This window comes from Myxocyprinus asiaticus, chromosome 13 (genome assembly GCF_019703515.2).
Source record: "Myxocyprinus asiaticus isolate MX2 ecotype Aquarium Trade chromosome 13, UBuf_Myxa_2, whole genome shotgun sequence".
NCBI lineage: Eukaryota > Metazoa > Chordata > Actinopteri > Cypriniformes > Catostomidae > Myxocyprinus > Myxocyprinus asiaticus.
The window spans coordinates 17236199-17263414 of NC_059356.1; the positions used below are offsets into that span (position 1 = coordinate 17236199).

General features: G+C 38.1%; 1 protein-coding gene across 1 annotated transcript in view; it reads left to right on the plus strand.

The window, feature by feature from the left end:
• LOC127450767 (ubiquitin carboxyl-terminal hydrolase 31-like) overlaps nt 1-23036 on the plus strand; it is a 39368-nt gene extending 16332 nt beyond the window's left edge. The window contains exons 5-16 of the mRNA XM_051715107.1: nt 6139-6274; nt 6861-7008; nt 7225-7399; nt 10322-10433; nt 10576-10670; nt 12830-12907; nt 14463-14592; nt 15120-15239; nt 16028-16253; nt 18055-18213; nt 19063-19215; nt 19527-23036. Coding sequence (XP_051571067.1) covers nt 6139-6274; nt 6861-7008; nt 7225-7399; nt 10322-10433; nt 10576-10670; nt 12830-12907; nt 14463-14592; nt 15120-15239; nt 16028-16253; nt 18055-18213; nt 19063-19215; nt 19527-21007 — 3013 coding nt within the window. The 3' untranslated portion in view covers nt 21008-23036. The remainder of the gene's footprint in view (nt 1-6138; nt 6275-6860; nt 7009-7224; nt 7400-10321; nt 10434-10575; nt 10671-12829; nt 12908-14462; nt 14593-15119; nt 15240-16027; nt 16254-18054; nt 18214-19062; nt 19216-19526) is intronic.
• Nucleotides 23037-27216: the final 4180 nt, after the last annotated feature.

Sequence of the window (27216 nt, forward strand, 5' to 3'; positions counted from 1 at the left end):
TCCACTCATTTGTCGTGGCCGTGCTGTCTTTGTAGAATTTATGTTGCAAATCATGTAAAAAAGTATACTTCCACACTATCTCTGAGAGACGGGCTTCAAAGTTATCCATTTTAACGACAGTAACCTAGGTAACAACTCCTCAGTTGGCATGCGCGATTGTAAATGAAAAGCGTCACATCAAAACCACACCCACGAATAGTTTCAACCAATCATCAACGCTCTTCGACCAGCCAAGTTGTCTTGGGTCAAGAATTTCAGAGATGTGCGTGAACAGGAGAAATCTCACCAAATGAACACCTTGGCAGAACAAAAATGTCACTGCATTTCTTCATCATATGTAGGCGAACTAAGCGAAGCCTGTTCACCCAGTAAGTATAAATTAGCCTTTAGGGGCCATTCTGACCGAATGTGTTCTTGGGCTAAAAAAAGCTAGACAAAATGACATAAGACGGGTGTCTTGAGTAGAGCCCGACTGATATGGGATTTTTGGGACTGATTTGGAAAATTCACCGATTACCGATATGGTGGCCGATATAGTTAATTTTTTAGCTGGAATGAAAACAGACCTTTTCTATGTGAATTGTGCACCGATTTTGCACCGATATGACTATGCAAAAGTACTCAGAAGGCTGCTTTCTTAAATATTTTTATCAAAGAATATTGAACATTATTATTATACATTGTCAACAAATTCTATAAATGAACACTGAGAAAATAAAGAATAAATAAAAATACAATAAATAGCTAAGTAAACATCAATACTGTTTAGTATCAGTCAATTGCTGACCATTAAAATAAAGAATAAATTCAAATAAAATAAATAGCTAAATAAACATCAGTACTGTATGTTTAGTATCAGTCAGATGCTGACCATTAAAATAAAGAATAAATAAAAATAAAATAAAATGCTAAATAAACACCAGTAGTACTGTTTAGTATCAGTCAAATGCTGACTATTTTAAAGAGCACCTATTATAGTTTTTCAAATATTACCTTTCATATAGTGTGTTATATAGCTGTTTGTGAATGTAAAAAAGTCTGCAAAGTTTCAAAAACAAAAGTGCACGACAAATGGAGTTATTGACTCCCAAAAGAAAGAACCGATCCTGAACACCTGAAACGAGTCCTTAGTAATTCTAGACTTACTTCCTGTACTAACCTACATAATTTGGTAACAAAAAACCCGCCTCTGGTCTTCATTGGCTGCTCGCGAACAGCTTTGACCCTCCCTCAAACACTACACTAAGCGGTAGACCAATCACAACAGACTGGGACATCTGACCAATCAGAGCATAGTAGGCTCTCTGAAAGGAGGAGTTTAGAATGAATCCTTTAGAACGGATCATTGAACGAGCCATTTTTGACACTGGGAAAAAAAGGTAATGCTGCAATTTAAATTATGAGCAAATTAAAGTGTTTTTTGACCTTGGATGCATGTAAATCTATTGTATGAGACCTTTAAAACAAAATTAGGCACGTTTAAAAACCATAATAGGTGCTCTTTAATACTGCCAGTCAATTAGGGGCAGGTTGTAAAACAAGAAGCATTTACACCTGCCGAGTCAAGAGATAAACAGCGGCAGCGGTGTTACACCATATTCTGCCATACAAGTTCAGGGGAAACTTTCAACGGTGGAAAACAAGACTTTTAAATATTACATTTTATAAATGCAAGGACTGGAATTGTTCGGTTGAAGGGGGTACCAAACTGTGAATCTTGAACAAAACAGTTTGGTGAATACATGTTTACACATTAGCTTCCACTCAGCTGACAAGCAATAAAAGTAGCTACGTGGTTAGCTATAAGCTCGTTGTCACAGAGATCAAAAGATGGACTGGCATTGCGTCTCACCAACTAGGTAACAACGTAGCATGAAATCAACACTCAACACACAATCCATCACCGCACCGTTGTCTGGTGAGCTGCATGCTATGATGTTTACCTTTCAATCTGCTACATTACTGACTGCACTGACAAACTATAGCTGGCTAACAGCAAACAGATGTGATAAACAGGAGTGACGTGGTTGTCAGGGACAGGGTTAACGTTATATTAGTTATATTGAAAAGGGAAAATGATGGGGTCATTGTTTATTAACTTTCCAGTATGTATTTCATAAACTAGTTAGCAAGTTACCGAGAAGTCACCGCTTAACTCTGCATCACTTAACTCTGCCCTGTCTGCAGAGCTACCGTCAGTTCAGCTCTGTAAACAGTGGAGTCGGAGCATGCTCTGCTGGACAAACTACGTTATGACACCAATTCTAAAGCATTGTTTTCTGCATTATATGTTCTGAAAAAAGTTTTCATATCTGCGCATATCAGTAAACACATACGCCGATACCGATATATCGGTGAAAGGTTAATATCTGTCGGGCACTAGTCTCAAGACGCATTTTTTTAAGTTGACGTTATTTTTATTTAGGGCTGTCAATTTAATGTGTTAATGTGATTTAATTATATAAAAATAATACACAATTAATCAATGTAATATGGAATATTCCAATCATCAGAGGAATTCAAGCTTGAAGTACCACCTGTTTTCAGCAGGTGCGGTAAGCAAAACACAAGCTGGACAGGCAAAGCACAGTTCAACAGAGAACAAACCAAAGTCAGGCTTGCTTGACATTAGCAACAGCACAAGATGAGAATGCACACTTGAGTTCAAACACAGCTGGATGGAGTGCAATTCCAAGTGCAGGAATCTCGGGATGTGTTTTTCGGGATGTAAGTTTTAGACTACTTTTAACTTGACACAGTGACCTAAAATCGGCATGTTTATGAGGCGATGCAAACATAGTGAGACGCTCCAAAAGCATCCGTCTAATGCAGGTGTACATTGATGCTTCCTTAGACAAGCCCTAATACTAAATCAATCTCGGACAAATTGACGAATTAAGGCCAATGATGCTAATGTTTGATAATATGGAAAACAATATATTACCTTCTTAAGCCACTTGTTACAGTGCCTTACTTGTCTGCCACAATAATGTAAAGCATTTTAATTATCTGATTTTTAAACAAAATAAAATATAAATATTTATTGTAATTGTTGTAATTTAAGGGGTTTTCTCAGCAAATAATGATTTATGTAATTATTTGTGATGAAGTCAGATAAACGAAGTGCATATTATGTAATTAATTTGATGCAAAATGTTAATAGTTTGACAGCCCTATTTAACCTGATATGCTGCAAAAAAATAAATAAAAACCCCACAGAGCTCCTGCGTGAGATGCTGAAAAAACAGCGGGACACTGCACAATGGTCAAAGATGTCCATCTGGCACTTGTTTACATAGGAAAACAAATGAAAATCAGTACAGATGTACTCATTTAGTCACAAAATTCGGTGTGAAGGACCCTCAAAGTCCCTTTCAAGGCAAGTCTGTCCACTCGGCGGCCATCTTTGGAACGCTCCCGGATAGCCATTTTCTATGAATACAAGTGGCATGAACGTACGGATCATATTTACTTGAATGGAGAAAGACCAAAATCTCATATTTTAAATCTGCAGTAAAATTTGACAACAATGGTATCGTAAATGGTGTTTCTTTAGCTCAGATCACACACAAAAAACACTGTTTTTCAGGTTATTTCAGCTAATGCACATGCACACTCTCGAGTTGACTGACAGGTGATGTCTGTATTTAAAAGGTGATTGGCTCTTTTACCCATAAGGCAGGACTTCCTTTTTCTACATCTGTTTGCGTTCCAATATCTCCCATTAATTTTAATACCAGTGGTCCGTCTCGGGTTAATCTCTGGGGCCCTTACTGTTTGAGTTTACTGTTGGCTGTTTAATCAGTATTTTTGTCTTGTTTTGCAATACAAATATCTTAAAACAAGATAAGTTTACTTGTGCTGCAAAATTGGGTAAAATAAGAAGATTTTTCCTCTTTTAAGATCCATTCTTTAAATTATTATTATTATTAACATTATTATTATATTCCGAGCGATATGGCCCTACATCAGCACTGCTGTGATTTGGCCGTAGGTAATCACAGCAGTGCTGATTTAGGGCCATATAGCATGATTGCGAGTGTGATATTGCTTATATACAAAAGTAAATTAAAAAAAATTAGGAAAAACTGAGTACGGTCATAAAAACGCATTTGTGCATGGAACTACATTATTACGTGGCGGATCAGAATCTGCCGTTGCTGGTTCAAACCAAATGATGCGTCTAAGCCTTCATTAGTAATTAAAAAATGTCACTACAGAAATAGTATCACGGCTTGTGCTGTTTCTAACAAGTTATTGGATAAACAAGGATGGATGGATGTGTGTGTGTGTGTGTGAGAGAGAGAGAGAGAGAGAAAGAGAGACGGAGCATGTGCGATCACCTGTTGCCACACCCAAGCAGAGATGCTGTCAGCTTTCTGAAGATCAGCTTTCTTATTGGAAAAATAGCCATCCAAGCGGGGGTATTTCTCCCTATTTCGCAGTAGCCGGTGCGCCAGAGTCTTTCACTATAGAAACCGCAATCTTCTCCGCCATTTTGAACAGTGTGTCCACTCCAATGTAGAAAGTCCGATAAGAGGTAAGCGCCTTCAGTCTGTTGTGTCTCCCTGTGATGAGCCATAATGCTGAAGTTGTTCGTTTAAAGCCATTTAAAGCTATTTCCTAGCTTTAGTAGTGTAGTAGTAATACGAGCGATCACGGAGTGCTGTATGTAAACACTGGCTGATGCGGATTCACTTCATGTCACCTAACTTGCTCATATTACACATAAAAATTATCTTTTGTCACCACCTGCTGGCTAACATATATAATGTAAAAAAAAAAAAAAAAACATGTAAAAAAAAAAAGACAAACAGTAGCTCTTAACACATCTGCACTGCTCTTACACTTTAGTTTAGAACGGCATGAACACAAGCGGAGTGATACACACAGTGAAGCGTCGGAGTGCTGATGGTGTCAGACCATCGGTGCTCATGGAATGTCTCTCGTCCAATCAGATTCGAGGACCGAAACTAACTGTTGTATATAGGCTAATAGTAATATATTTCTGTAATAATTGAGTGTGCAGAATTGCTATAAACTCTCAAGCCTCTATTTTTGAGGAAAGCCTAAATATTTTATCCAGCCTTTTATTTTGAATGAAGACAGTGTTGTTTCTGTGTTACCAGCAGAAGTGACAGTGTGGCGTTCCATACATGGTGAAATGCTCTTATCTCCTCCTCGCTCCACACAATCCCGTTGCCATGGGGTTACTTTAGATTTGTTTACACACTTGTTATGGCTAAACATATTTGGATTTAGACAAATGTGCAACTGAGGTAAATGCATAGCGCTTTAAAATAACCTGGTCAGCGCACGTTAGCAATGCGCATGAACCGAACTCAGAGCACAGCTGTTCTATATAAAACATACATTATCAAAGCATGAGATGGAATTAATTTCCTGTGCATCGAGCACAAAACACTGTATCATTATCCTCCTGTGCCGCACATACGAGACTGGTAAACATCTGTGGTGTGGTTCTGTATTTCAGTGCGTGCTCGAAAGAGAAACTGTGATTGGTCAGTGGTGAACTTCAGAAGAGAGCATCATTGGTCAAGTGAGGTGAAAGCAGACTAGGAAAGAGCTTGTGATTTGGTCTATCATCTGTAGATAGCCTATAATGAAAATGAACAACAATTTGCAACTTTACCTGGCTGATCACTTCAGTTTGCTAGCTCACTTAATATCACAGACGATTATGCTTAATTAACCATGAGAGGCAGAAATCACGATCGTGATTAAAATACGATTAATTGTGCAGCCCTAACCAGTAGTGTGAGTTTGGGGCAGGGCTGTCTGTTTGTACAACCAATAGAAGATGAGTGGAGTCTTGTGTGATCTGCTTTAAAAAGTGATTATTTTTGCAACTCCGTTTGGTGACGCTAGTGGTGCAGAAATAATTTTTTCTACAGCATTGACATTTTTTTTTTCTTATTTTAAGCATAATATTCACTAAATTTTTGTTATATTTAGTTTTAAAGATGTGTAGATATTCTTATTGGAAAACAATAAAAAATTGATTTTGAAAAAGATTATTATTTTTTATTTTTATTTTTTTTTTTGTGAAAATTGCTTTGGATTTGCTATGCTAAATGACCACTTGATCATATTGTTCTTACTTGCTGCATCCTTCAGGCCCCTCTATGTGACAGTTGTATATCAAGGCAAGTACTCTCATTGCATGAGGATTGGTGTGGCCGTTCCACTCAACAGCACTGTGTCCAGACTGAGAGAGGCTGTGTCACGTGAGACCAAGATCCCACCAGATCAGGTGCAGTGCTCTCAGATCTTTTGCACATTTTGCATTGAATTCAGATCTTTGTGTTTGAGTGGTGTATAATTATTTACCATTATATCCACATCTAGAGAAGCTCTCTTTCCCTATGTTTCAGTTCAAATTTGAATATGCATTAGTATTACCCAGAATAGTAGTAGTATTCATCAAAATCCTGCACTCCTCAGCCTGTGGTTACAGTTTGAATGATTCCTCAATTTCTGCTTTTATTTTGAGATAACAAGCTTGAAGACTGCACTTTTGCTCCTGCGAAAGCCCATTTTGAAATAATCAGATTGTTTTGTATGATGTGGCCATAAAGCCCAATGTCATTGTAAAGAAATGAGCAAGTCATTGATCCCACTGCAAAACAAAAGATTTTGCTGTTGCCCTGAATACGCTATTGATTCACCATAAATATTGACTCAGTACTGAGGTATATACATTGATAGAGAGTAAACTGCTGTTTGTGTGTTTGTCTTTCCTCATTATGTCAACCAAAGCTATTCCCTGTTTGTTTGCCTTGCTGTACTGAGATGTTGAATGTAAGTTCTGACCATCCGTCTCTCTTATGTCTGTGCAGTTTGTCCTGACTGAAATGTATTACGATGGTTTCCACCGCTCCTTTTGTGACGATGACGACGATCTTGATATCATTCAAGAAAGTGACTCAGTCTTTGCTTTTGAAACTCCTGAGACTTTTAGATTAGAAAACATTCGCTCTAAACGAGGTACTTTTTCACGTGTTGCACTTTGGTTTTGAAAAATAAAAAAGATCTTTAGTTGTTCGGAAATGTATTTGCATTCAGCCTTAGTGTATTAATGAGAAGTAGGGCCTAAAGACGTTTTTTGAAAACTTGTGAGGAATCGCCATTAGCAGATATTGGAAAGTAAATTGGATTATAATGCCATCAGTTTTATTTTTTAAACATGACTTTTATTTTCAGGGAGCCTCCTTGCAAACCTCAATCAGAACAATCTGAAGTATGGAGCAGAGAACAGCCGGACCCCCTCGTTCCTGCAGGGTGCGATGAATCCAGCATCACCCAACAAAAACACAGGGTCTGACAAAATGATTCTGCTGATCTGTAACAGAGCCTGCACTGGACATCAAGGACGGAGGTAAAACCCACAGCCAAAAACAGATATCCAGATCATTATATTGCCGTCATAACACCGCAGTTCAAAATTCCAAATTCTTCATATTGAGAAAATAGAGTAATCTCATTACAGTCAAATCATTGTGTAACGGAATAATTGCTTACGTTGGTGACAGTGGAGTTCAAAAGTGCACAATGAAAATCTGGAATTTATGATCTAATTTAAACCTGGAAACAAATAAAGTTTCATGATTTAGAAAGAGTAATACAAAGAAACTTCAAATAAAGGCATTGTGTAAAAATTTACAATGATAAAGGTATGTTAGATTCAGCACTATTGCCAGGTCTCTAATCAAGTAAGCAAAGTTGTGACATTTACCATATTAACTCCTTTGGACAGAAGGTCAGATTTCCTTACTTCCATTGAAGCACACAAGATGCTCTTTGGAAAATTCTCAGATCATCCTGGGATAACAAGTCCATGCCAGCTCGAGTACATGCTGTCATTAGAGCAAAAGGGGGACATACCAAATATTAAAAGGGTCATGACTTTTTTTATTTCATGTTCCTTGAGGTTCATTTATAATATTAGTAAAGGTTTTTTGCACAAAAAAACAGTCATATATTTGTAAAACATTATAATTTTCCACCCTCATTCTGACTCTCTGTCGGAAACGCTCGGTTTTGGTGCTGCTTCTCCTTTAAGACTTGACCGTAAACACCCACTGTTGTGATTGACTCTCTGCGCTTGACTGACCTGCTCTCTTCTTGCCATCTCACTGCTCAACACTACTGGGCAGGGCTACAGAAGTGATAAGGTAAAGTAGGCATTGATGTGTTGTTGTGGAGGCAAATGTCTACCACAGTGTGAAATCACAATATGAAGGATGTACAGAACAAGTCGTTTTTGGCAGCTTGGTTTCAACAAATGCTTTTTTGTTGGGAAAAAAGGAAGTTTTGAGTTCTGAAACTTACTGTATGTCTTTATAGTACAATTAACTCTTACATGTGAAAAGATCAAGGACATGACTCCTTTAAGAAATTCTGAAATTCATGTTAATTTTTCAATTGAATCATTTCACTGATGATAATTAAATTTGTTTAACCATTTTTATTGATTCCATATAACAAATTAAAAAAAAACCTAACAGAATATTTGGAATCAAATTATATAAATTTACAACCCTTCCCCCCCGAACATTAACTCCCCACCCGACACAAACAGGCACCCCAGTGGTCAAATGCCAATTGACAATGACACACAAACAGACAATAAAACAGCAGAAAATATTTAGAAACATAAACAAAAACATAAAAAGTATACATTCAAAACAAAAAAAACAAAAAGGTTGCAACACGCACATTTAAAACAACAAGTCTCTCTCCACTGCCCCTCCCCGAGAGCCTTCTAAAAAGGCTAAATAGCTGCCCCATTTCTTAATGAACAAATCTATTTTGCCTAGCCTTCTATATGACATCTCTTCAAATGCCGCTACCCTGCCCATGTCTGCGTACCACTCATGAAACGAGGGCGCTCCAGCCGACTTTTATCCCCTAAGGATGACCTGTCTGCCAATCATAACACCAGCCAGGACCCAATTCTTCCTGCATTTATCCCCTGCCTACATCAATGACCGCCCCATCGCCTAAAATACAGAGTCTGGTGCAAAATAAAATTTGAGTGCCCAATACGTCACACATAAAACTCTGAAACCTCAACCAAAATTCTTGGATCTTAACACACCACCAAAACACATGGGCTGTGTCCCCATCTTCTGATTGGCATCGCCAGCAGGTGGGTTTGTCTTTAAGACCAAGCCTATACAATCTAGAGGGGGTCCAATAGAATCGATGTAAAATCTTAAATTGCATAAGGTGCACACTTGCATCTCTAGATGTAGACTTGATGTTTTTAGAATCCTAGCCCACACTCCATCCTCTAATACCAAGTTGAAATCATTCTCCCATAATCTCTTGAGAGAAGTTGATGCTTCGTCCCCCAAACTCTGAATTAGCAGGCAGTAATACACTGATGCCTCATGACCTTTTCCAACAGCCACAATTGGGGGGTGTATGCTACTCCCAAAAATAGTACAAAGCAGGTCTTGTAGTTGTAAATACCCAAAATGTTGAACTATATTTTCAAAGGATCTCAACACTCCACTCTCATATAGGTCACCGAGTGTAGTAACCTCCCTCACAATCCACTCTGTCCAGCAGAAAGCAGACTTATTAATACATAATTTTGGGTTTAGCCATATGCTCGAAGCAACATTTAAATTACTGTCCGAATTAAATACTCTGGACACTTTTGTCCATACCATGTGCAAATGCGAGATAACGGGGTGTAACTTAACTTCTCTGGTTAGTTTGATAGAAAGGCTTTGCAATGGCGAAACAGGGGCAAGAACTTCCTGTTCAATACAAAACCAGGGAGGGGCTCTCTCAGGTGGAAGTGACCAATGATCCAAATGTCTGAGACCGAATGCATAATAATAAAACATCTTGGGTAGGCCTAGCCCACCTTTGTCAATCGGCCTATGCAACTTACTGAAATGTAATCTGGGATGCTTACCATTACAAATGAAGGACTTCACTATGCTATCAAATTGCTTGAAATAAGAGAGAGGGAGAGATTGTAGCAGGTAGTTGAATTTTGGCCCACATCGCTCGAAAACCTTTTTTATTAAAGGGTCAAAATTAACTCTAACTAAATCACACAAATTTGCTGTGAATAAAACACCCAAATACTTAATGCCCTGTTTGGCACCCAGCTGAAAAGCATAAAACAACAGTATTTAGAAAATTAGAAAAATGCTAAATAAAAGCATTTTTACAAGTGGACTCTTGAACTCCACTATAGCTTGTGGAAAAAAACTACACAGTGTAATACAGTAATAGAGCATGAAGTGAAAATCAATGCTGCTGTTTCTTTTTGTTTCAGGTTTGGTCTTCCCTTTGTTTTATATTTGGAGCGCACTGTGACTTGGGATGTGCTGCAAAAAGAAATTCTGGAGAAAATGCGTCACTTACTAAGGCCAGAGGTTTACATACAGGTTAGTGATACTATTACTTTATTGAACACAGAACTTTGTTTGCTTTTAAATAATGTCAACCATTACTTTGAGGACATTATATTGTGATTAACATCACCTTGTTCTTAAAGCTGATTGTAAAAAAATCGACCGATTATTTTAGGTGGGACCCTTTAGTCTGCGTGTGGTCGGTGTGGTTGGAATCACCTACTTGTTGCCACAGGAAGAACAACCACTATGTCACCCCACTGTGGAAAGGTTTGTCTATTTATGACTGCTGTATTAAGAGCACATTGTGTGATTGCGTGTGCACATTTAAAAATCTCCTCCTCTGCATTATTGCATTATTTAAACTTTGAGTGAGATTGAAACAAAAATATTCCCAAATTAACCTATTTGGAATCAAATTGAGAGTTTGTAAACTGGAAACAAATTGAATCAGGAAATCAGTGCCAATACCCAGCCATTCCTAGTGCGCAGGCTGGTGTTTGGATTTAAGACAATTGAATAAACCTATTTAGAACAAGGTTTGACTGGTTCTTTGGTTTGTGAAAGATGCTGAAAGGGCTGTTGAAGTGCTTAAAACAGAAAGGAAATTGTCTCAGCTCCTCAATTGCTTAAACAGCTTCAGTAAAATCTTTCAGAACTGACTTTTTGTTTTGTGTTTGATGTGGACCTAAATTATGGCAGAAATAAGTTTATTGTAGCTTTTAAACTGAGCTGCACATTCTCTTTTTACAAAGAACAGCATTTGGACTTCAAGTCAGTCTGATTCTCCTTTCCTCAATCACACAGTAAGCTGAAAGCTGAGAAGCTGTTCACTTTTCACTGCTGCAAACAGGTCTATTAGAGCAGCAAATGTCAAGAGGGGGATTCAATCAATTATTTGACCAGTATTGTAGTGCACTCTCTGTCCTAGAGATCTTTGGATTGGACAGATACTTTGAGTGGCAAAGCTAGTGCTCTTCGCTTCAGCACGAGTTGACTGCTCTTTAAGTACTTCATCGGAACGCTAATGCAGCAGCTGTTTTGTGTCAAGGAATGCAGAGGCAGGACCCAAAATAAGAGTTAAAAAGGGGATTTATTTATAAAATACAAAAACCAACATAAAACTTCCACAAGGGGGAAAACAAACATAAACAACCCGTAGGGGAAAACGAACAATCTAGGGCTGGGGCAGAGGGAAATGGGGAAACAGGACCAACCGGACTGGACAGGGATGGGATGAAGAACAAACAAGACTGACCAACTGGATCACACTAGACACACAAGACCGACTGGAAAACAATACGAACTGGCACTGGACAGCAAACACGAGGAGACTAAAATAAGGAGAGAAATCAGCAGGTTAACAAGACAGGGCAGGTGTGACTAATAAACTAATAATGGGCAAACAAGGAGGTGGGTATGACGTAAGACAGAGAAAGACGTGGCGATACAGAAACAAAACAAAGCCACGTGCTCTCACAAGACAACAAAACACCCGAATGGCATGAGCGCACATCGCCAAGACAATAAGGCAATATACGCCCATGCCAACCGACAAACAAGACGAGAGAATTTGTAGCAACACCAAACAAAGCGATGCCACGCATTCTCACACTAAACGAAACCTGAGCGTACATCGCGAGGCAAACGCCGCGCAATGCATGTAACAGGCAACAGAAACTAGACAGGACACCTGTGCGAGAGTTCGGCCACACACAAACCTGAAATCTCAGACCGAAGTGACTGAACCTCAGCACAACGTGAAGACAACTAGCGACCCGGGCACGCAACGTGAGTGCGACACGAGGCGCACCTGTGTTCGCTAGAGACAGACATAAACTATTGACACGGGTGCATGCTGCCAAGATGACATAAGCGCGATGCACCCATGTCAATAACAGACAGACATGGAGCATGAGTGTCCGGATCCCGACACAGGCCGAAACCAAACCAGACAGGAAGTCAGGACCCAGACACCATACTTCAGACATGAAACAAGACAGACTGAAGAGCGCACGGCAGGGAATAAAACCGAAACCGTGCGCTCACACAAAGACAGACAATGAAACATAAGACAGACATGAGACGATGATGCCACGGTCTTGTCAGAAAAAAACCCAGACTGACAGTGACAGGACCGTGACAGTTTTGACCTTGTTAGCGCATGTTTTGTTTCACACAGCGTTTGATCTAAGCTAATCTAAATTTGTGATCTATGTACTGTAGTTGCCATGAAGAACAACAAATCTTTGTTGGGTTGTAATGTAATCCGCTTAATGTGTTTAATAAATCCTTTAATCACAATTAGTTTGTGTGTGCATGCCAGCAACTACTTATTTTCCCCATTGTTAGTAATAGCTGGCATCTAATCAAATAGATATGATTAGCTGGAAAGATGATTTCTTATTCTCTCAATCTTTCTTTTGTAGAGCGTATAAATCATGTGGTCCAGGAGGACCTCCTCATGTCAAGATTGTAGTAGAGTGGGACAAAGAGACCAAGGAATAGTAAGTAAAAGAGTACTTCTGTTTTATATAGTGGACCCAAAAATTATTTGGTCAATTAAGTCACACTTAAAAATGTATTATTAAAATTGCATTAAATGACAAAATATCACTCCAAGTGATGTTTGTTTTTTAAAAAAAGAAAGTGCAAGAACAATTTGCAAGCAAAACATTTCACAAAAAGAAATTTGTTAGGTTTACTGTTCAAATAGTTTGTTAGATATGCTTTTTTATGACTTCTTTTCCTGTCAAAATGCATGTAGTTCCTTCGTAGAACAGAAAACAATATGTAACAATGTTTTATTAACATTTTAAGTGTTCTTTAAGTGTATTTAAGTGTTCCTTTGTATAAAGAAAGAAATGCACTGACTCCAGCCAGGTCTCCTAAGCAACCAAATTTGCCTGGTTGCTAAGGAGGGTAGAGTCACATGGGGTAACCTACTCGTGGTCGTGATAAGTGGTTCTCGCTCTCAATGGGGCGCGTGGTAAGTTGTGCGTGGATCGCGGAGAGTAGCATGAGCCTCCACATGCGGAGTCTCCGCGGTGTCATGCACAACGAGTCACGTGATAAGATGCTTGGATTGACTGTCTCGGAAGTGGAGGCAACTGAGACTTGTCCTCTGCCACCTGGATTGAAGTGAATAACCGCGCCACCACAAGGACCTACTAAGTAGTGGGAATTGGGCATTCCAAATTGGGAGAAAAGGGGATAAAATTAAAAATAAATAAAAGAAATGCACAAAAAAAGGCACAAATTCAAATAACATTAAACGTTTAAATCTAAGTGGGAGCCTTATTGAAAACATATTGAAAAAAGTCTAGGTTGAGTATTTATTGCACTGAGCATTACATTTCTTAAACCCTCATCTTTCACAATATTCATCGTGGCCGTCCAATTTGCTACGGCAATCGTGAAGTCACATTAACATGATTCACACTGTTTTGAACTCCACATGAAAAGTGCTTGCAGTCAGAGAACGTCTTGTTTTGCTTTTAGCGCTGGCACTGCAGAAGTAAATGATACTTTACCCAGATTGTTCGGTAAGACGAAAGCACAAAGTTGATGCTTCACTTAAGCAAGTCATGTGAATGCAGCCTTTCACAGGTCCCATCTGGGTTTGTTTTGTCCAAAAATATGATTAAGAGGTCCTTTCTCCATTGCTTGATCACTTACTACATTTACATGTAAGCCAATACTCCGATTATTGCAATACTCAGGAATATAAAGAATAATCAGATTAAGATTACATCAATCCCGTTTACATGCTACTTTTCATTACTCTGATTATTTGCTGAGAAATGTGATGTTTTAATGTTTTTTATCAATTCATATTTATTACAAAAAACTACTTGTTGAAAATATGTCTTAAACTACTGCTTGGCATATAGAACATTTTCAGTCAGTTTGTGAGTCTTTTTGATTTTATTTTGTATTAAAGTTTAAGTGTCCACAGAGACTAAATAAATGTGCTGCATAAGCCATGGTAGAGGGTAGGATATGTACTTGACTGGTCTGGTTAAAGATATTGTGAGCAGTATGTGTTCTGATTCCCTGCAGTCTGTTTGGACACACTGAGGAAGAGTACATCCCTGATGCTGAGAGTGTGTATCTGCACAGAGAGCAGCACCATCAGCCACAGGCCTGCACCCTCGCTCAGTGCTTCCAGCTCTACACCAAAGAGGAGCAGGTAACAATCGGGGAGTCACGATGACCAACTAGTTGTCCAGCAACTGACTAGTCAACTATTGAGGTCGACAAGTTGGCATAATTTGAAAAATTTTTATGAATTTTCAGAATTTCATACAATTCTGTACCATAGCATTCTCACTAGGGGACTCAGTCGACTAGTCAATATTCAAACTCGTGCATGCTGAAGTTTTAAACTTGTTAAAGAGTCATCTCGCATTCCCTTATTTCTTTCAATTTTTCAGGAGCTGCCTTTGTGGACACAAATGTGCAGATTACTCTGTTTCTGCTGTCAGTGCTGTTTTAAAATTGTTAGTTTTGTTTCTGTTTTTTTACAAGTACATCTTTAACCCTGGAATGGCTCCACACAGCGTATAAATATACACTGTGGTTAGCCAGAGCTGGCCTCGGACAGTTAAAGAAGGATTTGGAACTGGCTGGGTTTTAAGGAAAATGAAGGCACAGCCAGATTTGTAAACGTAAAACCCTTCTCTCTTGTGTCTGATTTTCTCTATGGCTTCTCTCCAGTTGGCCCCAGACGATGCCTGGCGCTGCCCTCACTGCAGGCAGCTGCAACAGGGGCGGATCAAACTCAGCCTGTGGACCCTGCCTGATGTTCTCATTCTACACCTCAAGAGGTTTAGACAGGTAATGTACCAATCAAATCACTTCCAGAGTTGTGTGCCATTCAGAACTGAATTGAGAGTACTTTTTAACATTTTAATTAATTCCTGAATTTGAATTTAGGTAGCAAACGGAATGCAGAATTAATTCAAATTTGAATTTATGAAAGTAGAATAAAGTAGAATAAAAATAGATAGAAATTCAAAAAAAATGTATTATCAGTAGTTTCAAATTTTTAATTAATATTTATTTTAATAAAGTTATTTGAGAACAAAGTGGTGGATATTTTGTGCTGTATGTCAAGATTAAAATCTGTTTTGATGGCTTTTAATTGTTTTGACAGTACTGAATTTAGTTTTCTGCACATCAGGGAATAAATTGGCATAATTTGTCAAAATTAATAATGTATGTTTTGTAGCAAAAATACTGAAGTGTTGGACTAATGAAATTCCTCTGTCAATTTCGAAGGAATTTTAATTCAGTAAATTACGCTTTTTAATACAAATTCCGGTTTAACATCCTTAGAGACATGGCCAATTCAGTTCAAAGTCCAATACAAGAACTGAAATGAAGCTAATTCTTAAATTCTGAATTTTGCTCAACCCTGATCCCTTCACTAAGTTCTAATGTAGAATGATAAAAAATCTGGGCTGCAACTAAAAAGCTGTATGTTCGAACCCCACCAGGAGGTGATCTGTTAACTATCACCATTGTGCCCATGAGTAACACTCTGTAATAAATGTACTTTGAATAAAAGTGTCTGCTAAACTGCTACCTACCTACTACTTACTAATGTGTACATTGTCCTCTAGGAAGGGGACAGGAGAGTTAAGATGCAGAACATGGTGAGATTTCCTTTGATTGGAATGGATATGGCACCCCATGTAGTGAAGAGAAGCCAGAGCAGTTGGAGTCTACCCTCCCACTGGTCGCCATGGAGACGACCTTATGGACTTGGCCGTAACCCAGACGACTACCTTTACGACCTGTATGCTGTGTGTAATCATCATGGCAACATGCATGGAGGGCATTACACAGGTAAGAAGTACCAGAAGCCAGTGTTGCAGTACTCAAGACCAGATTTTAATGGTCTTGGTCTTGTCATGGACTCGGGAGAATTTGGACTATCTTGATTCGTGCTGTGTCTGAACTGCCCAGTATCCACTATATAGTGCACTATTTCGGGTGTCCGCCGTTTTGTAGGAGTGTCTGAATTCTGAGTGAGCCACTCGTTCCCTACTTTTGTTCACTCATTCTTACCCACAATGCACTCTAATTTTGAGTGCACATTTGATGTACACTCAGCAACAGTTAATTGCCCATAATCTACCGTGGGGAAGACGTACGAGCTGGGAGAGGGAGCACGTGCAGGAGAGAGAGCGCGAGTGAGCAAGCGGGTGAGAGAGTATACTGCTTCCTTCACTCCTGCAATGTTTTATTTCATGCTGAATGTATTCAATTACTTTTTGACAAATCATTACTTGATTAAAATAACAATAAAATATAGAGAGGCAAAACATACATTTTTAAATGTACTCTTTATTTATATTTTATACAGAATTTTGCCATTAAGCTGAAGAATTCTTTATTTACTAAATAATTCACTGAGGTGATATTATTTTAACTCAGGAGACTGCACACAGTGGAAATGATAATTCTGTGGATGATTTAAATATTCGGTTATAACATGTAGGTTATGATAACTTTCGTGCTGTTTATGGTCAGATGAGGGTGCTATGCGCCCAGAAACGCTACCCAGCTTGTATTGGAGTTTAAAGATACTAAAATATAACAAATAAATAAAATAATGTACATTTGATAAAATGTGTTTACTCTTTATATTAACATACAGTGTATATATATATATATACAGTACACGCTGCAGCAATTTTGGGAATTCGCTCCTGCTTTTAAAAGCGATTGTCACTCCCGAAACTTTGTAGTGTGTACGTGGCCTTAGCCAAGAGTTAAATGAATGCTGCACATACTGAAGAAAATGAAAAAATACTTTTCTGAATTTCATCGTAATTGAACGGTTTGGTGTTGTTTTTGCCATAAAAACAAAACAGCTTGAGGTTTCTGTGCCTACCCCGAGATTAAATCTTGTAGGCTGAAGTAAACATAAATGCTTACTTAACTTACAATGAATGGAATATAGTGCAATTGAGGAAATCGTACATTCACATACTGTGTTTACAGGATGCCAAATTTAATACATTATTGTACAATTTATGTCCATTTTATTTAAAGTACAATAATACTGTATTTTATATAGCAGAAAAAATTTATACTTTACTTACAATGAATGAAATATTATAATACACAGTAGCTGGTAGTCTGTATTGCCATGCAAAGCCACATAGGCACCTTGTGCCTTTAATTTTATTATTTTTTTACTGACATTTTAACACTGATGTAATAACATTTTGTTTACCTAACCTAGGATGTGGCATTTATTTATTTTTTTATTCTCGACTGGTAATATTGTTTAACCAACATAAGCTAAAGCAAATAACATATGAGGTATATTTGATATATGTGCCTAGATAAATTTAGTCTCATGCACTGAATGTTTAACACATTCATTAAGATTGCAGAGGTCTATATGAGTCTTGTCTCACACTCTGCCTCTTTTGGTCTCGGACCACTCGGACTTGACCCTCTGGTCTTGGTCTTGACTCAACCTACTCTGGTCTTGGCCTGGACTCGGATGAAATGGTCTCAACTATAACATTGCCAGAAGTTGCAGTGTTAGCATTTATTTGAAAATGTTATTCTCATAGGCCTTTTGATTGGTGCATTTGATTAACATGGCAATTTGCGTAATTTACTCCAACAGCTTACTGTAAGAACTCCATTGATGGCCAGTGGTATTGCTTTGATGACAGTGAAGTTCAGCCTATAGCTGATGAAGATGTTTGCCAGCAGACTGCATACATTCTGTTCTATCAAAGGAGGACAACTATTCCCTCCTGGTCAGCAAACAGCTCCGTTGCAGGTGACTCTTGTTCCTTATTGGGTTTTTGGTTGACACAGTTTGCTAAGTCATTTGTCTTTTTAATCTAGAGGGGTTCTGAAGGTGCTGGCGTATGAACCGAGTGGCCCTCTTTTTCCAGACCAATGAAAGCCCTTATTGTTAGCATGACACCTTCTAATAAACTTTTGATACATCCTGATAAAATGTATGAAGCTTATGATAGGATGAACATTTATGGCCTCTTTGCTCATCGGCTGTATGTTGTTGCTGTTGTTTTTTGTTTTGTTTTTTCAAGTAGTTACATTTAAAAAGACATATATTGGAAAACAGGGTATTCCTTGTTCTTTTGAAATAAGAGTCTGATGTGCTACTCTCATTCACAATGCAAAAGCCCTCCCCAGTCCACCCAGACTGTTTGTGAAAATTAAGCTAAGATTCATTCAGAAATTGCCATGGTATTAATGTTATAACCATGAGCACATTAACATATGATCGTCCATGTTTACATTTTAACAGCTATCTGGTATTCAACAATGAATGGCAGTGTAAACCACACCAGTAGTTTTCACATGCAAAGCGTAGCCAATTATAACATGGGCCATTTCCACACAGAAACCACGAAGGTACAGTCCACTTAGCCTGCTTAATTTAAAGGGTCAGAATGAGGGTTGAAAATAATCATGTAAAACTATATGGCATCTTTTTTCATATATGAAACCTTCACTAACATTATAAGTGGACTTTAGAGAAAAAGGAATTAAATGTTATAGAAGTGTAGGATATGGCCCCTTTAAATGAATCCTCCTTTATACTTTTTTTTTTTTGTTGTTGAAGATTCTAACATTGTATTTCTCTGTAAAACATTTTCAGGCTCCACCAGCTCATCTTTATGTGAACACTGGGTAAACCGGCTCCCAGGCAGCAGGCCACCTAGCCTGGCCTCTGGAGCCTCCTCCAGACGTACATCCCTGATCTCTTTGGCTGAGTCAGTGGAGTTTCCCTGTGATCGCAGTGAAGACGATGGTGAGGAACATTGTTATGCCTCTCAATTCTAAAGTAGATGTTCATCTTTCCAGTTTCTTTACTATGTAAATATTTAGAAGCATATTAGTAGCATATTTTGCCTTCATCTTTCTTGTGTCCTGTTGTTCTGTGTATTGTCCAGTGTTTTACTCTTGCCTTTCTTTATTATGTCTTCTCTCTCTTGTAGCTTTAGCGCTTACTAACACAGGATCTCCCGCCTTGCTCAGTTAAGAAAAAACTGCATGCCAATGCACTTTTCATTCTGTCTGGTATAAGCGCATTAGTTTAAATATCTCTGTTCATTTTTTAAGGAGGATTCTCAACGCGGCCCTTTGTGAGGAGCATTCAACATCAGAGCTTGTCGTCCAGATCGTCAGTCACCAGCCCTCTGGCTTTCAGTGAAAACGGGATGAAACCCTCCTGGTCCTTGTCGACTAAACTGCAGATTAGATCCAACTCACCCTCACGATTCTCTTTGGACTCTCGCTCTTCCCCTCCTCTAGAGAGGATAGGAGAAGCTTGTGACGACAAGGTGTCCACATCTTGCTTCGGCAGAGACAGCAGACATGAGCGTCAACCCAGCAGTAAGGCCCCGCTGGCTATGATGGAGGGTAATGGTAGTGATGAGAGCAATGGAAAACACATCCCAGATGAGGCCTATTGCAGAGCTCCAGTACAGGCTGACAGGAAAAGCTCTAAAAGTGAACCCGTTGACAACAACAACCAGATTCATGCTGTGGATCGGAACAGGATTGGAATGCTCTCCAAAGATCAGAAGCATAAGATCTCTGGATCGGTTCAGAATGCAGAAGGGTCCACAAGCATAAAGAGCTCCACCAAGACCAAGGGCGACCAGGAGAAGCCCTCTAAGAAGCGCCATAGCACCTCGTCTGTAACAAAGTCTCCTTCCTCCCATGTGTCTTCCAGCCCTCAAGCGAAGGGCACCAAAATGACCAATCAAAAAGAGAAGAGCGATTCTCCCAAAATTACCAAGGGTGTACCTTCAGGAACTCCAAGAAAGAAAGAGTCTTCGCAGGCACAGGAGTCTCCAGTGTCTGGAGGCACAAAGGAGAAGCCGTCTCTGACCTCCACGCCTCAATCCTCTGCTTCGCCATCACCTACAGCCAAGAAAAGCTCCTCTGTGTCTGATAGGAACTCTGTCTCTGGCAAGAAGTTGGTGGAAAGGGGCTCCAGAAAGGACCTGGCGCACATCACCAGTCCCCTGGCAGACAAGTCCAGAGTCAGTGCCACCCCTCGGACATCCCAGCCTAAAAGTGCAGAGGGAAGTCGGCCAGAGAGGAAACCAGTGCGAAGCTCCAGCAGTAGTTCCTCAGTTACAAGCCTGCGTTCCCCAAGTGTCTCCTCGAGAGATCTCAGACGCAGCAGCAAGTCTGAGGACAAGGGACTCTCATTCTTCAAGAGCGCGCTTCGGCAGAAAGAGACTCGCCGGTCGGCCGACCTGGGCAAGACCACCATTCTCACCAAGAAGGCTGCTGAGAGGACAGCCAAGTCCAGCAGCCGGTATAAACTCAACAGTGCCGACAATTGTGAGAGCAACTCCTCCCAGCAGGTCTCTCCAGAGCCATGCTCCAGCAAGGCCGCCAAAGAGGATAAAGAGTCCTTAAAAACTTCAACCCCTGTCAAAAGCTCTCTCTTACCAGTAGGCAAGTCAAAGTCTTCCAATTCTGAGACTAGTCTTCAGTCTCCCATCAATGGGAAGAAGCCACTTGAAAAGATGGCATCCTCTAGAAAGTTTTCTTCCAGCATGCAATCCTCCGCACGGCCAACATAGACACCTCAATGACAATTTTAATAGCGGTTTCATTATTTTCTGTAATGCAGCTATTTTTTGATGTGCCTAAGAAGAATATAAATCTAAAGGATATAGTATATACCTGTATTTTACTTTTTTCTCAAAGTATGTAAATTATCGGAAGCGCCTTTCTATCTGCCATGGGACCAAAATGTTGCCTCTGGCAAGGTATGTACATGAATCTACTACTGTTCACGACTCCGAATAGGAATGTTTTAACCTAGCACTTTGTACATATTTTTCTCTCTCAAATAATGCTTAAATGTAACGGATGATATGTAATATACTTTTTGACTTGTTACTGTTCTTAGGGCAAGTCACTTATAATGAAATTCAAATCTTGCGATATATTCCTTGGAGTACTGTACCAATTCGCTCCACTTTTAGACCTGGTGCTATTTAAAGTCCAGTGTTCCCCTGGCACTGATACAGTATAAGATTGAGAAGAGTTGAGGCCAAAGGATACTTCTGTTTATCACGTGCCAGCTATGTGTGCAAGATACACATTTTCTCATCAACACAATATGCACGGACTGTCAGTATGCAGCCTAGTTTTTCTAGACACGGACAGTTTGAGTCTTGGCATGTTGTCGGGGTATATGTTGAATGAGCACTCGACTATATGCGAGACGGAATGGCTAGCGGTAAAACGAAGTATACCCTTGCCTCTATGTCACAAAAGCAGAATCTGAAACTGTAGGCTATCTGGGGTTTTAGCAATGAACAATCTCATTGGTACTTCTCAAAACTTGCTTTCCAACACCAACTATGTCCTTTTGTACTCAAGAGTTGTTACAAATGTTTAAGTAGCATTACTGCCTATAGAAATGTGTGCAACAACGCCAACTATAGACCGATAGCTGAATTGTTGCTGAATGAATGTGATCTTTCGAATGGTAAGTTAGTGGAGGACAATCTTCTAAACTCGCTCTGTTTTGTTTATTCCAACAAAATTCTGTGTTATCTCCTTATCTAGATATTAATGGAGACGGTGTAAACCCTGCATGATGTTTGTATATTTTTTTTGTCTTTATAATGAAAATTTGAAAGCCACATTGTCATACTTTTCCATTTCATGCCCGCCAAATCCATTGCCATCATTGAATTGCAGTTTTCATTTGGCTTGTTTTGAACTGGGGTCAAACCTTCTTGTGATGGTTTTTATTTCCGTATGTATCTGTGGACAACCAGTGCAATAGTTTTCAAAACTTTTTTGGAGAAAATTTATATTGACTTCTCTATTCGAGAAACACATTGAGTTAAATATTAATGTTTTAGAAAGAATGTTTTAAAGATTAATACTGTGCATATGCAATAGAAATAAGAAAACATTTAATTAAGGTATATCATAAATGAATGTTATGCCTCACCACAACAATGGGGACATTTTATTTTTTTTTGTTCAAGATTGTTAGTGTCTGGAATAATATCTGAATGAAACTGTCCTGCAGAAAGTTCTTTATGTTGCTTGCTTGTGTAGCACCATACAGTTCACCAAAATATATAGATTTCTTTCTCCAGTAAGCTAGTACAAGCTCATTCAGACTAATTCTAAATATTATTTACGAAAGTAGAAAGGTAAGGATATTAGAATAGCAGGTCATTAGAATATTGTTGCATCTAATGGTGTCATTACGTCCACCACTATTTAGCTTGTCCTGTAATTAAAGCATTAATCCAAGCTGTGCTGATGCCACTGTTGAAGCATTCTCATTTTCATGCTGCCGTTTGGTCTCAGAAACGCAACCTTATTTCTCAGCACACTTGATACTAAAATAGATGAGTCTTTAAGAATGAACCTTTTTTATCTGTTTGTTTTATTTGCGATGAGCCCATATTATATTGTGCGTGTGCACTGAAAATATATTTGTGGAAAAAAGCAGTATTGCATGATTACATTAACACATGCAATTAACTATGCAAGTGACTGTTGCTAAACAAAACAAGTCTGGTTATCAATGTTTTATATATATATATATATATATATATATATATATATATATATATATATATATATATATATATATATATATAGCTGTGTGTGTGTGTGTGTGTGTGTATATATATAAAACAGCAGAAAGAATGGATCGTTTCCTTTTTATTGCTTTTTTTGCACACTTGTCAAACTTTTATTTTCTCAAATATTTTAATGCAAGCATAAATTATTAGCTCAACAGCTTTAAATGTGATTCAGATTCAAAATTTGCAATTTGAATTTGTATTTTCATGCTATTTTATATTTAAACACTACAATTTAATTATTAGTAATGTTATGAATATTTAAAATCATAAGATGTCTAAAGGTATGGCCTCCCTTTATCCATGAACTGAATTTAGTTTGTATCTTTTTATAGTCCTAACATTTTATTTTATTTTTTTTTTACATTTCGTTGGCGTGATGTGGCCTGGTCATGCTTTCATATGTAGTATCTTGGGAGGCTTGGATCTCTACTCGACATCAGCATTCATTCAGTGCACACAGTTCTCTGCATCGCCTGCAATGCTGACACTAAACATTATGTTCACTATGTCTTTCATGTCATTCCATGTCTTAAGTTGTGAAGTTGTGTTGGACCATTACACTTATGGTGTGAGCCATATGGTAGATTTTTATAAAGAATTCAGATAAGTGCTATTACACTTTCTACTTAAGTCTTACTGCATATGGGATGTTTTCAATGGCTCAAGTGCTAATATGAGACGGTCCTATCGATAGGACAAATTATTTTATGATTATAATAAAGCTGTATCAGTCTTATGGTGATATGCGTGCTTTTGGTTTACACACTGAACTTGAATGATTGATTTATGTCGGCCCAGAGCAGTTTTCTTGTATTGTTAACAAACTGGTACCCATTAGGTGGGCTGATATCTGGGCTGTCATTTTGCTATATGAGCAACAGCCTAGGTCAACCAAAACAGGAAAAATAATATTTGGTGAAAAATAAAAACCATGTACATGTTTGGTTGCATGAGACACCGTCAAATGCATTGTTAATTTATTTGTATGTTTTATGTGTATGCACTTTTTTATTATTATTATTATTATTATTATTTTAAATAATGCATTTCTTTGAAGAATCATTTGTATTCGTAACATTGTCTCCCCAATGTATGTTGGAGGTTGAATTACAATTAAAATATGAACCTGCATTAAAGGTCTAAGATAAAAGTTGTCCTATAGTTTTATTTTATTTGTTTATTAATCTAGATTTGAGCTTTCCTTTGCTATTTCAGTCATCCCAAGCTGTATTATTCAAAGTTGACCACTAGATGGGGCTTATCCCCTTGCTTGGAAAATATGCTGTGAATATGTGTGAGTTTCTAACAGGGCAAAACGGGCAATTCTAGACCCTGTTTAGGGGTACTTTAGACCCCCTTGTCTTTTATTTTAGCTCCCCTAAGCTAAAAGATTAACTCCTTAAAAATGATTTTACCAGAGTTCCCATAATTATTTTATAAAATTATTAAAAAATTGAATTGTGATTTCCAGGCTTGGAAGTATCTTGGAAACTATTCAAATCATAATCATGTAATAGGCATGGAAATTGTATCAACATAATTTTCTTACTTATGCTGAGCTCTAAACTTTGTTTCATTACCAATAGTCGATTTCAATCATGTCGTCTGAAATCACCAGCGCTTATTGAAAATGAATGATTTCCAGTCACTTTGTCACTGCAAACCACTGTCAGTGTGAACGCCCCTTCGAACGATTTGCTTCTCTATGGCCGGTTTATTAAAGAAGTGTTTACCAAGCAAGATTTAACCTGACATACCTTCTGATCACTCTACCTAACATGGACCATTCCAACCACTTTGGCTAAAGCTATGTACAGGTTAGGATCACATGTTGTTAAAACATTAATAAAACATTGAAGTTATTAGTATTCATTAAAAGTTCTCACTATGTTAGGGAAAAAAAAAACAACCATGCATCCTTTAAACTGGATCTTTACTTTTATTTGTATTTTTTTATGAGAGTAAAAACTGATTAAGAAATTGGAAAATTACGTTTTCAGGAACTTTTCACATTTTTAGGAATGCTAACCTAAATAAATTTGTACTTACATTAAGAAAATTGCACATTTACGTTCCGCAATGTAACGACCGCAATGTAACTGGGACAGAGGCAAATACAGTGTCATCTCCAATGTTCATGATTTTTCACAGGGCAGGTGTATGTTCACATTTGTAATCTCAGGCTCTCAGAAAAGGCTGTGTTGTCCTGCATGAATGCTTGAATAGCAGCCAAAAATATTTTCGTACTGCAGAGAAAGGAAGGCTGTTATTTCATTTTAGGCCTCAATATACACCTAAAACTGAACAAACATTGTTGAGAGCTTATCACTCCCTCAGCATCCCAAACCTCAAGGGATGCCTAGAATATTTATTGTAGGCCTATGCTTTTAGCTTAACTTCACTAGCTTTTCAAGTTGCTCAGCAGAGATGAAAAATTTTTTTAAGCAAACTGTATTGCTAAAGTGTTCAGAAGCAGACCTAAAATGAGCCGCATTTCAAACAGACCTCTTTTCCCTTTCTTTATGCCTTTTTTATTTATTTTTTTTATTTTTATTTTTTTAATACAGCCTCATCAGCTTTTCTGTTTGTGTGTGTGTGTGTGTGTGTGTGTGTGTGTGTGTGTGTGTGTTTTTTTTTTTCTTCTTCTTTTTCTCGCCATTACATATTCTGACAGGCATTTGTGTTAGTGAATATTAGAGAGTTGTTATCATTAGCAGTTCTTTTTGAGGACTGGCAAGTGCTCTGGGTGTTGAGAGCAAATGCATTGCTGAATATTTAACATCTGCAATATTAATTTACACTGTCTAAAAAGAGGCTTACCTGAAGTGCTCTTTACACACTTGATTTACAGATCTGAAAAAAATCTCATTGGTAACGTTTCTTTCTTTGTGCCATTTTATTTTTTATTTATCTATGTATTTATTTGACAATATTCATCTTGATATTAATGCATTTGCCTCAAAATTGCTTAGTTTTTCAGTCAGAGAGACATTTCAACCAAACAACCAATGTATAAAGTAAGAAATATCTAGGTAGAAATCTAGTTAGAAAAATAACCAATGCAACTTTTCTGCACTTTTTCACAAAATGAAGGCAAGGAAGAATTTTTATTTTTTATTTTTATTTTTTAAATCATTTTTATTTATATGTACTTATCAATACATAGTAATAAACAATACTTACCTACATACACTTTTTACTAAAACATTTTAAAGCAAGAAAAATGCCATGCTGAGCCTTCCTCTCATATTGTGACACAAAGAGCAGGCACAAAACTGGTATACCAGCAGAAGCTTTAGGAAATATAATGACCAAATTAAATGACCATTAAAACCATTGGGATATTCACAGTGTTGGTTAGTTTAAAATATTGCTACCAAAATAAGCAATAAAGGTACGGGAGACCGTGCTATATTGAGAATATAGTTACAACTAAAAGCCAAGAGGCCAAGAGCTCTTAGCCCCTTTAGCCAAGACTATATTCAGCCTCGAGTGCCTTATTGCTTTTATAAAATTGTTCCTACAGTAAAAAAAAAATATGTATTAATAACATAGATTGTCATTAAACCATTATTTCAGAAAGTAAGTTCATAAAATGCTATCTTACACTGGCTAAAAGATACAGGCTAATCTACAGTTTTTGTAACATAACAGAGATTTGCTATACAACATAAATGACAGTCTGCTATGGATGCATAGCAGCGATGTGGTAAACAGGTTTATCGTGCCATAGTTGTCATTATATTGTGTATTTCAGCATGGCTGCAACACTGAATTGACCATTTAGCATCCAGCACTGAAACTATCCATTTTATAAATATTCAGTAGTATATCTTTCAATGCCTGGCCCAACTAGGTAGGCAGCTGAGCATCCCACCTGACTATCAATGATTGCAGATGGCCATCTTCTCCCTTCTCAACTTTTTATAACCCTGTCTCACCTCCACACTGACTGCCTCTGGCAAATATCTGTTCTATCTGCAGTCTGATCAACGCTATATACAGGCCAGATGAAGACTGCATTCCTCGCCATTCAGCCTGATTGTGTTAGCTAATTATGACGGTTAGTAGTGGGGACTCTGACTCATTCACAGGCCATTAGAGCTTAGCCTGCGATGTGATTTCATCTGTCACTTCCCTTCCACTCCCCTGCAGTGTTCCACTCC